Source organism: Anolis sagrei, chromosome X (genome assembly GCF_037176765.1).
Source record: "Anolis sagrei isolate rAnoSag1 chromosome X, rAnoSag1.mat, whole genome shotgun sequence".
Classification (NCBI taxonomy): domain Eukaryota; kingdom Metazoa; phylum Chordata; class Lepidosauria; order Squamata; family Dactyloidae; genus Anolis; species Anolis sagrei.
In genome coordinates, this window is record NC_090034.1 from 71,785,302 (window position 1) to 71,801,306 (window position 16,005).

General features: G+C 42.6%; 1 protein-coding gene across 3 annotated transcripts in view; it reads right to left on the reverse strand.

Moving 5' to 3' along the window:
- LOC132780766 (protein argonaute-1) overlaps positions 1–16,005 on the reverse strand; it is a 101,798-nt gene that overhangs the window by 38,082 nt on the left and 47,711 nt on the right. For all 3 annotated transcript variants that reach the window (XM_060784532.2, XM_060784531.2, XM_067473715.1), the window contains 4 exons: positions 8,576–8,696; positions 4,586–4,767; positions 3,945–4,081; positions 3,566–3,700 (listed from right to left, as the gene is read on the reverse strand). In XM_060784532.2, coding sequence (XP_060640515.1) covers positions 3,566–3,700; positions 3,945–4,081; positions 4,586–4,767; positions 8,576–8,696 — 575 coding nt within the window. The remainder of the gene's footprint in view (positions 1–3,565; positions 3,701–3,944; positions 4,082–4,585; positions 4,768–8,575; positions 8,697–16,005) is intronic.

Below are 16,005 nucleotides of genomic sequence, written 5' to 3' on the forward strand. Positions count from 1 at the left end.
CTCTTTTCCTCTTTCTCTCTCCCTCCTGTACTTCTTTATTCCACTCAGGTCAAAGAGACTTAGACTGAAGATGGGTTTTTGATCACGACTAAAGAGCCTCCGGTGGCGCAGTGGGTTAAAGTGCTGAGCTGCTGAGCATGTTGACTGAAAGGTCACAGGTTGGAATCCGGGGAGCAGTGTGAGCTTCCGCTGTCAGCCCCAGCTTCTGCCAACCTAGCAGTTCGAAAACATGCAAATGTGAGTAGATCAATAGGTACCGCTCCGGCGGGAAGGTAATGGTGCTCCATGCAGTCATGCCGACCACATGAACTTGGAGGTGTCTGCAGACAACACCGGCTCTTTGGCTTAGAAATGGAGATGAGCACCACTCCCCAGAGTTAGACACGACTGGACTTAATGTCAGGGAAAAACGTTTACCTACGTAACTGCAGCGTACAAATTGATTAGGCTGATATAGAAGGAATATCTGTTTAATTTTAAAAGAGATCTGGGATTGGATAAATAACATGTTCCAACAATTTTTTTGGAAGGGGAGGGGGGAGATTCACTATTTGTGGGATTTACAAGCTAGCAGTATGTTATTAAATTTACAAGTGTGACTATAATATGCGTTAAAGGGAGTAGATTTGCAGTTAGAACTAAAAAGAAACAGCAGACAGAAAGTGAGAGGTCTTTATTTTGCTAGCTTGTTTTAGTATATATGTTATGTACCATATATACTGGAAGATAAGCCCAGTTTTTCAGACCTTTTAAGTGCTGAAAAAGCCTCCCTTGGCTTATAATAGGATCAAGCCGGGCAATGGAGCCTGTAGGTTCATTGCTTGCATTTCTCACTCATCTTCCCCTCCCTAAACAGCATGTTTTCTTTTCTCCTTCTGCTTTGCTTCTTCTCCCAGGATGGAATGTTTTGAAAAGGGAAAAGAGGGGGAGATAAGCCCTTGCAAGTAAGGAATGTCCATTAGACTTATTAAAGCATTTCCCCCCGAAATATTGGTTGATCTCTCCCACAGATATATAGGCATTTCCCCCTGCAAGCTTTTGCAATCCCTATGTACTTATATATCTATATGTATGCATTGTTTGTATATTTTCCCCTCACATGTTTGCAAGTTTCTGCAAATCCTATATAGATATTGATAAATATATAGATACCTATATATCTGTATATCTTTGTGTGTGCATGTATATGTACACATATACACATATATATAAATAATTGTATATATGTGTGCATGTGTATGTACATATATATAAATAATTTTATATATGAAGAGAGGATAAATAAATGTTTCAGGGGGAAATTCATATGTGAAATCTATATATATAAAATGCTCTGTGCATAATGAGTACAAAACAAAAGAACCAATGAACGAAATCACACCAAATTTGGCAACAAAACGTTTCACTACACAAGGAGTGACCTTCACTCAAAAAAATATGATTTTGTAATTTGGGAGTTGTAGTTGCTGGGATTTATAGTTCACCTACAATCAAAGAGCATTCTGAACTCCACCAACGATGGAATTGAACCAAACTTGGCACACAGGACTCCCCTGACCAACAGAAAACACTAGAAGGGTTTGGTGGGCATTGGCCTTGGGTTTGGGAGTTGTAGTTCACCTACATCTAGAGAGCACTGTGGACTCAAACAATGATGGATCTGGACCAAACTTGGCACGAATACTCAAATATAAACACAGATGGAGTTTTGGGGAAATAGACCTTGACATTTGGGAGTTGTACTTACTGGGATTTATAGTTCACCTACAATCAAGGAGCATTCTGATGAAATTGGGGCAAACTTACCACACAGAACCCTCATGACCAACAGAAAATACTGTGTTTTCTGGTGGTCTTTGGTGACCGTTCTGACACCCCCTCACAACCCCCCCCCCCCAGGGGTCCCAAACCCCAGGTTGAGAAATGCTGCCTTAAGGCCATCCAGTCCAACTCCCTTCACCAGAGCAAGAAAACATAAAGCCCTCCAGACAAAGAGCCATCCAGCCATAGATATAGATAAATATATATGATTCTCTCTCACACACAGATATAGTATCATAGATTTGAAAGGGACCCCTAAAGAAGGACAATAATATGTTGCATGTTCCAGAGTAGCCAAACCAGACACTCTCCACATCAACACTGACAAAGAAACAGCAAGAAACACTGTTTACCCACAACCATAAAGAAATTACATATATTAGAAACCAACAATTTCTCATTACTGTATGTTCCGAATCACCAGGCTGGGCCACAGCAACGCGTGGCAGGGGACAGCTAGTTAGTATATATAATTATAGATCTTTATCTAGCTCTGCATTGTTTATAAAGGCATTGAATGTTTGCCTGTTACTATGTTGGAAGCCTGTCTGAGGCCCCATGGGGAGATAGGGCGTGATATAAATGAATATTATTATTATTATTATTATTATTATTATTATTACGTTATGGTTGATCCAATATTGTTTTTTTGACCCTCCTTTCCCACTTGAAGAGCTAGTTTACTGTTTTTCTTTGAAATACGGTAAATATTCAAAAAGATTTTAACCTCCTGAAGCCTCAATTAATATAATTTTATTGGTATCTATTTTTATTTTGAAATTTACCAGCAGCTGCTGCATTTCCTCCCTGAGCTTATGCTCAAGTCAATAAATTTTCCTAGTTTTTTTGTGGTAAAATTAGATGCCTCGGCTTATTTTCGTATAGGCTTATACTCAGGTATATACAGTATGTATGTCTATGTATTGATGTGTTCTACTTTTTGTGTTTATACGTTCTTTGTGTTGCCATGTGCAGGTCTTTTTTGTACTAGTAGATTAATAGGGTGTTTGTTGTTTAAAAATATATAAATTTGTAATGTATTCCCTCACTTTCTTACATTTGTATTAAGGTTTTTCCTATCTATCTATCTATCTATCTATCTATCTATCCAGTTATCTACTTATTGGCTTAGAAAAAAAGCTACCATTGCTATCAGTTCCCAGGTGTAGTTTCCTTGGCAAGATTTGGTCCAAGGGAGGTTGCCATTGCTTTCTTCTAGGCTGTGAGTCTGTGACTTTACCAGGCTCTCCAGTAAGGATTAGCAGCTCCTTATTTTTCCCTCTGTCCTATTTATTATTTATTTATTTACAGTATTTATATTCTGCCCTTCTCACCCTGAAGGGACTCAGGGCAGATTACAATGTACATATACATGGCAAACATTCAATGCCACAAACACACAACATATATAGACAGACATAGAGGCAATTTCACATTCTAGCTTTTTTCTTGAGGGTATTCTGGCCACCAGGGGAGCTGTCCTTTCACCGACCATTTGTGACACTGATGAAGTACGTTCTCATTCTTTGCATGCTTGCTTGATATTTTTATGGCCTCGTAAATTAGTTAAATTTGCCTCCCCGCATAAGCGGTACCTAAATTTCCTACTTGACAGATGCAAGCTACACAAAATTGGTTGGAAGCTCACTCCGACCCAGGCTGGCTTCAAACTCATGACCTTTCGGTCAGTAGTGATCATAATGCAGCTGATTCCCAGCCAGCTGCGCCACAGTCCCGGTCTTACCTTTGATCTCCTTGGTGAAGCGAACTCTCTGAGAGTCAGTCAGGGGCTTTGGCTGTTCATCAATGTTCCGGATATCGAGAACTTCACACATGAACTCTATGACAGGCTGGGCCTTATAAAAGGCTGTTGCTGACACTGTTATGGGGTAAAAGCAGATACAGAGTTCAAGTCAGTCAATTATACATAACTGCAAGCTAAAAATTTACACTTCACCACAGTAAGCAGTGTCAAACTGCATTAATTCTACAGTGTATGTGCACCCCAGGTTATAACCTCGGCAATCCATTTAACAGCTACAAAATTCTGAGTTTGTTTCCAGCCCAGTTTATTTTATTAAAATAAAAACAAAGAGGTGGGCATATGTGAAGCATTAGGTTACCATCAATGTTGAGCATCATCTTCCACATAGCAGGCCTGACAGACTGGTGGAAACCGAACCAGACCTCCCGACCTCCTCCCAGCGGATGATAGTATCCTTCCGGGGGCGAGAAGAAAGAACGGCCCACTGGGGTGTACCTGAGGGGGGCAAAGACAATTTAGAAGCATTACTCCAAGTGACACCCATAAAGGAGAGCAAATGCTTGACATGTAAAAACCTAGATTAAGGCACAAAGCACACTAGAGTTTCCCTGAGGCTCAGATCTCCTATCAATTTCATTTCTGGCATGAGAGGTCCGGTTCATTCTTTACATATTGTTTAAAACACATATACGGTATGTCTTTCCTCATATTTGGAGTTTATATAGAGAACTTTAACTTCTTCTACCTTCCACTTTAAGAATTCAGGAAAATGAAATTTTGTTAAGGACAGTTACAGACTACTTGCTCTCCCTACTATTACAACTTTCAAAAATTCTTTACAGGAAGTTAAGTAAACAGATCTTAAATCCATCCGAAATAACCCAGAGCTGTGTTCCGGATATTTCTTTTGGGACCACTCAGTTCAAATAATCAAAAAATCAATCAATCAGTCAATCAATCAATCACCACAATACTCAACTGAGAAATACTCTCACCCACCTCATGGATGCTAGGTGCCTCATGGCAACGTCAAGGGCCTGGACAGATTCCAGAGGAACGGGGATCTGTCCACTCACCAAGGCCTCATGAAGCATTCTCCAACTCACGATGGCCATCCACTTGATAGAAACCTTGAATATCCTGTCTTTGCCTTCACCTGGAATTGTCACCTCAAAGTCAACCTGCAACAGAGAAGAGAAAGAAGAACAGAGAGCTGCTAGATGAGTTGGGCTCAACTATATGTATGTATATAGTCAACTCTCCAGATTTGGTTACTAACTTTTGAGGATCTTATTATTCACTGATTTGATTAATATGGCCTCTCTAAGAATCCCTAAGTCTTCCACCATCAAAATTTGGCCACAGAGTTGTGCTGGAGGATCTAGAGATTCCTAGTAAGAATACATGTCATACTGAAAGACCTAGAAATTCATAGGAAGAGCACTTATTTGGGCATTTGTGGATCCTCCAGCATGATTCTATGGTGAACATTAATCACAAGTTGATCCTTGTGATACTGGAAGACCTAGAACAGCGTTTCTCAACCTTGCGGGGGTCGTGCGGAGGTATCAGAGGGGTCTACAAAGGCCATCAGAAAACACGGTATTTTCTGTTGAACATATGGGTTCTGTGTGGGAAGTTTAGCCCAATTCTATCATCAGTGGGGTTCAGAATGCTCTTGGATTGTAGGTGAATCAGAAATCCCAGCAACTACAACTCCCAAATGTCAAGGTCTGTTTTCCCCAAACTCTGTCAGTGTTCACATTTGGGCATATTGAGTATCACTGCCAAGATTGGTCCAGATCTATCATTGTTTGAGTCCACAGTGCTCTCTGGATGTAGATGAACTACAACTCCAAAACTCAAGGTCAATACCCACCAAACCCTTCCAGTACTTTCTGTTAGTCATGAGAGTTCTGTGTGCTAAGTTTGGTTCAGTTCCATCATTGGTGGAGTTCTGAATGCTCTTTGATTGTAGTTGAACTATAAATCCCAGCAACTACAACTCCCAAATGATAAAATCAAAACACCATTATTCAAATTTGGGAGTATCGGGTCTTTGTGCCAAATTTGGTCCAGTGAATGAAAATGCATCCTGCATATCAGATATTAACATGAAGATTCATAGCAATAGCAAAATTACAGGTATGAAGTAGCAAAAAAAAATAATTTTATGGTTGGGGGTCACCACAACACAAGGAACTGTATTAAGGGGACACGGCATTAGGAAGGTTGAGAACCACTGACCTAGAGATTCCTAGAATGACATTCTTTCAGTACAAAAAAACAGCAGCATTGGTTTTTACTGGCACGATAATCTATTAATTTATTGTTAAATTTTACTGATGATGTACAATGTTTTAAAATGATTTTATTGTGAATTGTAATTTATATGGTACTAGCTGTCCCCTGCTGTGGCCCAGTCTGGTGATCTGGAAAACGAAGTAATGAGAAAGTGTTGGTTTCTAATATATGTAATTCCTTTATGCTTGTGGGTAAACAGTATTTCTTGTTGTTTCTTTGTCAGTGTTGATGTGGAGATTGTCTGGTTTGCCTACTCTGGAATATGCAACATATCATAGTCCTTCTTTAAGGGTCTCTTTCAAATCTATGATACTATATCTGTGTGTGTGAGAGAGAATCATATCTATCTATCTATATTTATGACTGGACGGCTCTTTGTCAGGAGGGCTCTGATTACGTTTTCTTGCCCTGATGAAGGGAGTTGGACTGAATGGCCTTAAGTATTTTCTGTTGGTCATGGGGATTCTGTGTGGGAAGTTTGCCCCATTTCTGTCGTTTGTGGGTTTCAGAATGCTCTTTAATTGTAGTGAACTATAAATCCCAGTAACTACAAATCCCAAATGTCAAGATCTGTTTCCTCCAAACTCCATTTGCGTTTATATTTAGGCATATGGATTTTTTGTGTCAAGTTTGGTCCAGATCCATCATTGTTTGAGTCCACAGTAGTCTCCGGATATAGGTGAACTACAACTCCCAAACTCAAGGTCAATGCCCACCAAACCCTTCCAGTGTGTTCTGTTGGTCATGGAAGTCCTGTATGCCGTGTTTGGTTGAATTCCATCATTGGTGGAGTTCAGAATGCTCTTTGATTGTAGGTGAACTATAAATCCCAGCAACTACAACTCCCAAATGTCAAGGTCTATTTCCCTTAAACTCCATCTGTGTTCATATTTGGGCATATGGAATATTCGTGCCAAGTTTGGTCCAGATCCATCATTGTTTGAGTCCACAGTGCTCTCTGGATGTGGGTGAACTATAATTCCCAAACTCAAGGTCAATGTCCACCAAACCTTTCCAGTTTTTTCTGTTGGTCATGGGAGCCCTGTGTGCTAATTTTGGCCCAAGTCCATAATTGGTGGAGTTCAGAATGCTCTTTGATTGTAGGTAAACTATAAATCCCAGCAACGACAATTCCCAAATGACAAAATCAATTTTTTGAGTGGAGGACATAAATTGGACTGTTAGGTGTCTTGTGTCCAAATTTGGTGTCAATTCCCCCAGTGGTTTTTGAGTTCTGGTGGTAGCACGGACGAACATTACATTTTTATTTATATAGATTTATGCTGTTAGCATCCTCTGATGCTCATGTGAGGCCACGCTGAGTCCCCCTTGTGGGGAGAAGGGCGGGATATAAATATTTTAAATAAATAAATATAAATAAAAAATTTTAAAAATGCAGTTTTCCCACTTTCACAGGCGTTCTGTGCCCCAAGCCCCACCAAGTTGGGCCTACTGTATTATCCATTCAAATTTATATTAGTGAACACAGATAGCCCTTACCACAAAACATTTCACCAAAAGCTTTGTAAATTGGGTAGAATTAATTCGTCCTCAACTTGTATGGAACCCACAGTAGCTCAGTGGCGCATTTCAGGCTCAAGATATATCAACACAAACACAGATATAGGAACACTCATCTGCTCCATTATAATGTTCATAACATTCCTGAATCATAGAATCATAGAATCATAGAATCAAAGAGTTGGAAGAGACCTCATGGGCCATCCAGTCCAACCCCCCGCCAAGAAGCAGGAATATTGCATTCAAATCACCCCTGACAAATGGCCATCCAGCCTCTGCTTAAAAGCCTCCAAAGAAGGAGCCTCCACCACACTCCGGGGCAGAGAGTTCCACTGCTGAACGGCTCTCACAGTCAGGAAGTTCTTCCTAATGTTCAGATGGAATCTCCTCTCTTGTAGTTTGAAGCCATTGTTCCGCGTCCTAGTCTCCAAGGAAGCAGAAAATAAGCTTGCTCCCTCCTCCCTGTGGCTTCCTCTCACATATTTATGCATGGCTATCATATCTCCTCTCAGCCTTCTCTTCTTCAGGCTAAACATGCCCAGTTCCCTAAGCCGCTCCTCATAGGGCTTGTTCTCCAGACCCTTGATCATTTTAGTCGCCCTCCTCTGGACACATTCCAGCTTGTCAATATCTCTCTTCAATTGTGGTGCCCAGAATTGGACACAATATTCCAGATGTGGTCTAACCAAACCAGAATAGAGGGGTAGCATTACTTCCTTAGATCTAGACACTATGCTCCTATTGATGCAGGCCAAAATCCCATTGGCTTTTTTTGCCGCCACATCACATTGTTGGCTCATGTTTAACTTGTTGTCCACGAGGACTCCAAGATCTTTTTCACACGTACTGCTCTCGAGCCAGGCGTCCCCCATTCTGTATCTTTGCATTTCATTTTTTCTGCCAAAGTGGAGTATCTTGCATTTGTCACTGTTGAACTTCATTTTGTTAGTTTTGGCCCATCTCTCTATTCTGTCAAGATCGTTTTGTCAGCCCAAAGTCTAATGATGCAGAAGATCCCGTTTCAAAGAATAGGGAATCACTGCCATGTAACAGAGGGCTAAGAAGATGCACTCACATAACTCCTCCTTTGGAAATAGTTCTAGCCTTAGACAAAAAATAAATACAGAAACTATCCACCCACCCAAAGGACCACTGCCCTCTTACCCTCTCATTCCCAATCGGCAGGGCAGTGACGGTGTAGATGTTCTTCTTGCCATCATATACTGGCTTCCGGTCTCCAAAGATCTGAGGTTTGAAGTGTTGGACCATGTATTCCACAACCTCCCTGGAAAAATAAAGAGTTTGGTAAGGGGACTGAGAACAGAAGCTAGAAAAATAGGTAGATATTGGTGTTACGATCCTGGTTGAAAACTCAGACCTGGACTGTGGACTGCTTGACTAGACTTCAAGGAATCATAGAATCATAGAATCAAAGAGTTGGAAGAGACCTCATGGGCCATCCAGTCCAACCCCCTGCCAAGAAGCAGGAATATTGCATTCAAATCACCCCTGACAGATGGCCATCCAGCCTCTGTTTAAAAGCTTCCAAAGAAGGAGCCTCTACCACACTCCGGGGCAGAGAGTTCCACTGCTGAATAGCTCTCACGGTCAGGAAGTTCTTCCTCATGTTCAGATGGAATCTCCTCTCTTGTAGTTTGAAGCCATTGTTCCGCGTCCTAGTCTCCAGGGAAGCAGAAAACAAGCTTGCTCCCTCCTCCCTGTGGCTTCCTCTCACATATTTATACATGGCTATCATATCCCCTCTCAGCCTTCTCTTCTTCAGGCTAAACATGCCCAGCTCCTTAAGCCGCTCCTCATAGGGCTTGTTCTCCAGACCTTTTATCATTTTAGTCGCTCACCTCTGGACACATTCCAGCTTGTCAATATCTCTCTTGAATTGTGGTGCCCAGAATTGGACACAATATTCCAGGTGTGGTCTAACCAAAGCAGAATAGCGAGGTAGCATTACTTCCCTAGATCTAGACACTGATCCTATTGATGCAGGCCAAAGACCCATGTTAACCAGGATTCAGCTATACTTTTATTTGGTTTGAGATTTTCCAAAATAAGAATTTAGACACATATGTGGATGTCTTCCTAATGGAAAAAAATAATTTGAAATTAAAATATCTGAACGAGACAGAAAATGGAACTGACAAACCATGCATGCCTTGAGTGCTTAGCTCTTAGAAACATGAGCAGATGTTTCTCGCTCGAAATTAACAGATGCAACTAAAAATGACTGTTTGCACCTAAATGAGACTCTGAAATAAAGGCTGGGGTGACTGGTAAGAGAAAGGGCTGCAAGCACTTTTTCCTTCTCACATGGAGAAGAAATTTGTTTGCACAGAATGTGCTCAGCCCTTCAATTTACCTGTTCAGAAGACCCTAAAGATCCAATAAACCTAAAATCAACCCACTATTTCTTAAATATTTTTTTATTTCAAAGATATTGGGGAGCACTGAGGTGAAAAAAGGGGGAAAAAAGAGAAAAGGGGAGGAAATGTCAAAGCAAAACAACAAAACAACATGTTAAAGAGGTTGATGTATAAAATGCAATAGTATGTAATAATTGTGATAAATCAATAAAAATTAATTAAAAAAACAAAGATATTGGGGGTAGGGATTAGGGTGGGGATAACAGTGAGGGAATGCAGCATTTATTTCGATAGAGAAGTGTAAAAAAATCGGGTTGGAAAGTGATTAAAAAATAATAATAAAAAGAAAAAAAACTTTGAGGAAAAGATTATTTGACTCCTAATTTTTCCATCGGGGTAAAGTGTCTATTTTAGTATATATCATATTGTCCACTCCGTTTTTATATATTTATATATATATTTTATTTCAGAATTTTTTCAATAAAGTCCAGTCTGTTGCTATCTTTGGTTTGCCTTGGTGAGTCTTTAGATAGAATGTTAACTAATTCATTTTTATTGTGTCCAATAGGAGCCTCCAGTGGCGCAATGGGTTAAACCCTTGTGCCGGCAGGATTGAAAACCAACAGTCAGCAGTTTGAATCTGGGGAGTGTGTGGGTGAGCTCCCGCTGTCAGCTCCAGCTCCCCAATCATGGTATCCTTCTGGGACAACTCTCCAGGATGGGCCTTGGGGGCACGGTTTTATTGTGGCTCCGATCCTTCCTGGAGGGTCGTTCCCAGATGGTGAAGCTGGGAGATGCCTGCTCGGACCCCTGGCCTTTGACCTGTGGGGTCCCGCAAGGTTCCATTCTGTCTCCCATGCTTTTTAACATCTACATGAAACCGCTGGGAGAGGTCATCCAGAGTTTTGGAGTTGGGTGCCATCTCTACGCAGATGACACACAACTCTACTACTCTTTTCCACCTAACTCCAAGGAAGCCCCTCAGGTGCTGGACGGGTGTCTGGCCGCTGTGGCTGTCTGGATGAGGAGGAACAAGTTGAAGATTAATCCCGACAAGACAGAGGTCCTCCTGGTCGATCGTAAACCAGAGCGGGGTATAGGGTGGGGTTACACTCCCCCTGAAGTCACAGGTCCGCAGTTAGGGTGTCCTCCTGGACTCATCACTTATGCTTGAAGCTCAGGCGTCAGTGGTGGCCGAGAGGGCCTTTGCACAACTAAGACTCATGTGCCAACTGTGACCGTACCTCGTGAAGGCGTATCTGGCCAGGGTGGTCCATGCCTTAGTCACCTCCAGATTGGATTACTGTAACGCACTCTGCGTGGGTATGCCCTTGAAAACAGCCCGGAAATTTCAATTGGTCCAACGGGTGGTGGCCAGGTTGTTAACTGGTGCTCCTTACAGGGAGAGGTCAACCCTCCTGTTTAGGGGGCTCCACTGGCTGCCGTTCATTTTCCGGTCCCAATTCAAGGAGCAGGTGCTTACCTACGAAGCCCTAAACGGTTTGGGGCCCGCCTACCTGTGTGACCGCATCTCTGTTTACAAACCCACACGATCTTTTCGATCGTCTGGAGAGGCCTTGCTCACGATCCCACCTGCATCGCAAGCGCGATTGGTGGGGACGAGGGAGAGGGCCTTCTCGGTGGTGGCCCCTCGACTCTGGAACTCTCTCCCTAAGGACATCAGGCATGCCCTAACGCTGGCAGTTTTTAGGAGGAGCTTGAAAATGTGGTTGTTTGAATAATGATTTAATCAGAGCTGAACAGTCTTATCTTAAATTACAGTTTTATGGAAATATTCAAAAACATTTAACCTACTGATGCCTCAATTAATGTAATTTTATTGATATCTATTTTTATTTTGAAATTTATCAGTAACTCCTGCATTTCCCACCCTCGGCTTATACTCGAGTCAATAAGTTTTCCCAGTTATTTGTGGTAAAATTAGGTGCCTCGACTTATATCCGGGTCGGCTTATACTCGAATATATACGGTAGTTACATTACAATTCATTACACTACCAAAATTACAGTTATGAAGTAGCAACGAAAATAATTGTATGGTTGGGGGTCACCACAACATGAGGAACTGTATTAACTGTATTATTGAGGCCCCTCCAGGGTGAGAAAGGTTGGGGTAGAAATTTCGTAAATAAATTAATAAATATTAAGGGGTTGCAGCATTAGGAAGGTTGAGAACCACTGCTCTATGCCTCTAACCCTAGTGAATACAGATAGTTGACTGTACACTAGTGAGGAGAGCCTGTGCTAAATGTCTCCACAGACAAGTGTGTAAGAAGTTGCAAAGTCTTCATGCTGAATGCTCTCATCCTTATCCTCGCAAGTTCAGAATGAAAAATAGAACAGTTTAAAAGGCAGTACAATTGCCCAAAGTCTAAGGACAGCTATTTTAAAAGTCTGGGAGCACAGCCAACATGGCACAGCTGATGTAAGTTGACCGGTGAAAGAGCCAAAAGCCCAGTTAGCTCCTGAGCCGCGAAGGCATGGCCGGGGGCGAGAAACGAGGTGAGAAGGGACACCAAAGACCTAGAGTGGGTGCGGCGGAAGGAAGAGAGGAAGACGCTACAAGAGCCATTTCCCTTCTTGTCTGACTGCCAGCTTGCAGGATCAGCTCCCACCACAAGTAATGCCTCTGCTCTTAACAAAGCAAAACAGGTAAAAATAGCTGTAACAGGTGTGCTCTCCCATTTTGGGGGTTGTTTGTTCTTGTTGGATGTCTTATAGTCCTGAGGTATCAAACCTGTTTCCATCACATCAGCCTCATGGTTGCCTTCAGAGGGCCGGTGATTCCATGGGCAGAGAATAAGTGGATATGGAGAGTCAACTACAATTTTTTTACATAGCGGCCAGTGCTCTTTAGTTTGCACCCAGTTTAGGTCTCATAGAATCATAGAGTTGGAAGAGACCTCATGGGCCATCCAATCCAACCCCTTTCTGTCAAAAAGCAGGAAAATCAAATTCAGATTACCCCTGACAGATGGCCATCCAGCCTCTGTTTATTTTTATTTTTAAAATAATTTTTATTGAAGTTTTACAGGGTATACATATAATAAGGAAATAATGAGCGGCCCATCGCTAGGTGATAAGTTCAAATCTAGAGGGGTTCACAGGGTTCCCATAACTCTGGGGCTTCTGTGCAATTCAGGGACCCAAGGATTTGCAGTAACTGCTTGTGGGCTGGTGTCATGGGGGGGGGGGGGCTAACCATGCTATTACACCTGTTTCTGACAGACACCCCTTTTCTGGAGGTCAAAGGAGGTGCAGCCAAACATCGGCCCAAAATGACCAATGAAACCTTCCTCCTGAATGAGTCCGAGATGGTGAGTCCATTCTGAATTTTACCTTGAACTTTCAAGGAACGATCCCAGATCTGTTTTGGGGAGAGTTCAGTGGGGCATTGATTCCGAACCAGAATTTAATTTTCAGATTACTATCTCTAGATGTTATTTTGGGGAAAGAGGTGTCAGGGTGGTAGTGAATCCGAGCTGGGTGTTGGGGTTCAGCCTGTGTGTGAACCTGAACCTGATTCTCTGATTGTATTTCCTGATGCTACTGAAAATACATTTTCAGTAGCATCAGGAAAATGCAAAGTCAAAAAGCCATAGTCAAAAAGCCATAGTAAAATTCAGCAGTCAAGAATATCCATGAATTAGGTCAAAATTCCAAAAGCAACACTGTAAAAACCTGGAACCTGTTAGCAATTCACTTGGCCCAACGAGGTTTGTTTGGCTCTTTTTCATGGAGGACAGGCAGCAAAGGGGGAGAGACGAGCGTAACATAGCTGTGCAGATGGCGAGGAAGGATGCGGAGCCCACAGACTGGCCTCGGAGGGAGAGAGCGGGCGGAAACCCCTGCGGGCAACGCGCCTCCTCGTCCGGCGTCGTTGCTAGGGAGGGGGTCCATGCAGGGCGGTTGCTAAGGGCCGAAGCGGCGAGGAGGCGCGTTGCCCGCAGGGGTTTCCGCCCGCTCTCTCCCTCCGAGGCCAGTCTGTGGGCTCCGCATCCTTCCTCGCCATCTGCACAGCTACGTTACGCTCGTCTCTCCCCCTTTGCTGCCCGTCCTCCATGAAAAAGAGCCAAACAAACCTCGTTGGGCCAAGGTAAGCCTTTGGGGCGAATGCCGAGCCTCAAGGAATTGTGGGAGTTGAAGTCCACCACATCTGGAGGGCCAAAGGTTCCCCATGCCTGAGCTAACACCTGGCTTCCTTAATGAGGAGAGAAAAGGACAGATCTGGAAAAACAGGAGTGAATCGCAGAGTCTGCGAAGGTCAAGCAGATTAAGGGAAAAGGAAAAACAAGCTTCAAAGCCTGGAGGCGTGTCACGAAACAGTTTTCTCAGTTTTAAGTGCCTCTCGCTGGGTTGTCTCGTTAGATCAGGCATCGTTTAGACTGAGGCATTACCTTGGCAGATTTCCCTGTTTCCCGTGGCCTACATCCCAAGAGGCTTCTAGTGCTCCAAATACGGTTAGTGAATTGCTAACAGGTTCCAGGTTTTTACAGTGTTGCTTTTGGAATTTTGACCTAATTCATGGATATTCTTGACTGCTGAATTTTACTATGGCTTTTTCACTTTGCATTTTCCTCTATTTCGTAATCATTTTTCATCAATAAAAAGGGATTGTTTTTCCCACAGTCAAGTGTGTTGGATTGTTATCTTATGGTCTCGTTTCCTGCTCTGGGTTGCAACATTGGGTATGGATGTGGAGGTGAGGGAAAAAGATTAAAAGATAATATCTATAGTTATCCTATATATATATATATAATAAAAGAATATATAGAGGGACGCAGGGGGGAGTGTGAATGAGGGGTCGGGGAAGGACAAGGGTGGTGTGGGGGGAGGGATGTTGACTTTCCAATCTTCCTTCCGACGTTCATATCCTTTTCTTTACTTGTTTCTTCGTTTCTTGTCGCGGCTCTTCTTCCTGTCGACTTTTTCCTTAATGTTTATTAAAATAAATTTTAGCTTTATTTTGTCCTACTAATCTTCTAGTAAGACCCTGATTCTTCCTTGTTTTTATAGGTACTCATAAAGTCTTCAAACTGTTTCCAGTCTGTTCTTTTCATAGGTGATCCTGTATAATCTTTCAAATAATAAGTTAACGTGTCCATATCTTTCAAGTCCCAGATTTTATGTAACCACTCCTCTATCGAACTAGATTCTTTCAGTTTCCATTTCCTAGCGTACACGATTCTGGCAGCTGTCATGAAGTAAGTAAAAAGGATGTCTTGGTTAGGGTCTAATTCTATGTCATTGTCAGTAATGCCCAGCAAAAAATACTCCGGTTTCATTTGGATTTGGATTTTTAATATTTTCTGGGATAGTTCTTGAATTTCCTTCCAGTAACTTTTAGCTGTGGGACAAGTCCACCAGAGGTGGTAGAATGTTCCCACCTGAGTGTTGCACTTCCAGCATTTATTCGAAGTTTTCTTGTACATTATACTCTGTTTTTGCAGGGTCATGTGCCATCTGTATATCATTTTGTAATGGAAATCATCTATCGGACAGATGGCAAGCTATTCAACCTCAGCAGATTGAAAGCCAAAACCAAGGTTACAACAACATGTTATAGAACTCCAGTATGCTGATGACAACGTTGTCTGTGCGCATTCAGAAGAAGATCTACAAGCCACTCTAAACACCTTTGCAGAAGCATACGAGAAGCTCGGCCTGTCATTGAACATTGAAAAAACCAAGGTGCTGTTCCAGCAGACACCAGCCAACCCCTCTCCAATGCCAGTGATACAGCTTAATGGTGTAACATTAGAAAATGTTGATCATTTCCGCTACCTTGGCAGCCACCTCTCCACCAAAGTCAACATCGACACTGAAATACAACACCGCCTGAGCTCTGCGAGCGCAGCATTTTTCCGAATGAAGCAGAGAGTGTTTGAGGACCGGGACATCTGTAGGGATACCAAGGTGCTTGTTTATAGAGCTATTGTCCTCCCAACCCTGCTATATGCCTGTGAGATGTGGACTGTCTACAGACGTCACATGCAACTCCTGGAACGATTCCATCAGCACTGCCTCCGGAAAATCCTGCAAATCTCTTGGGAAGACAGGCGGACAAACATCAGTGTGCTGGAAGAAACAAAGACCACCAGTATTGAAGTGATGGTCCTCCGCCATCAACTCCGCTGGACCAGCCACGTTGTCCGGATGCCCGACCACCGTCTCCCAAAGCAGTTGCTCTACTCCG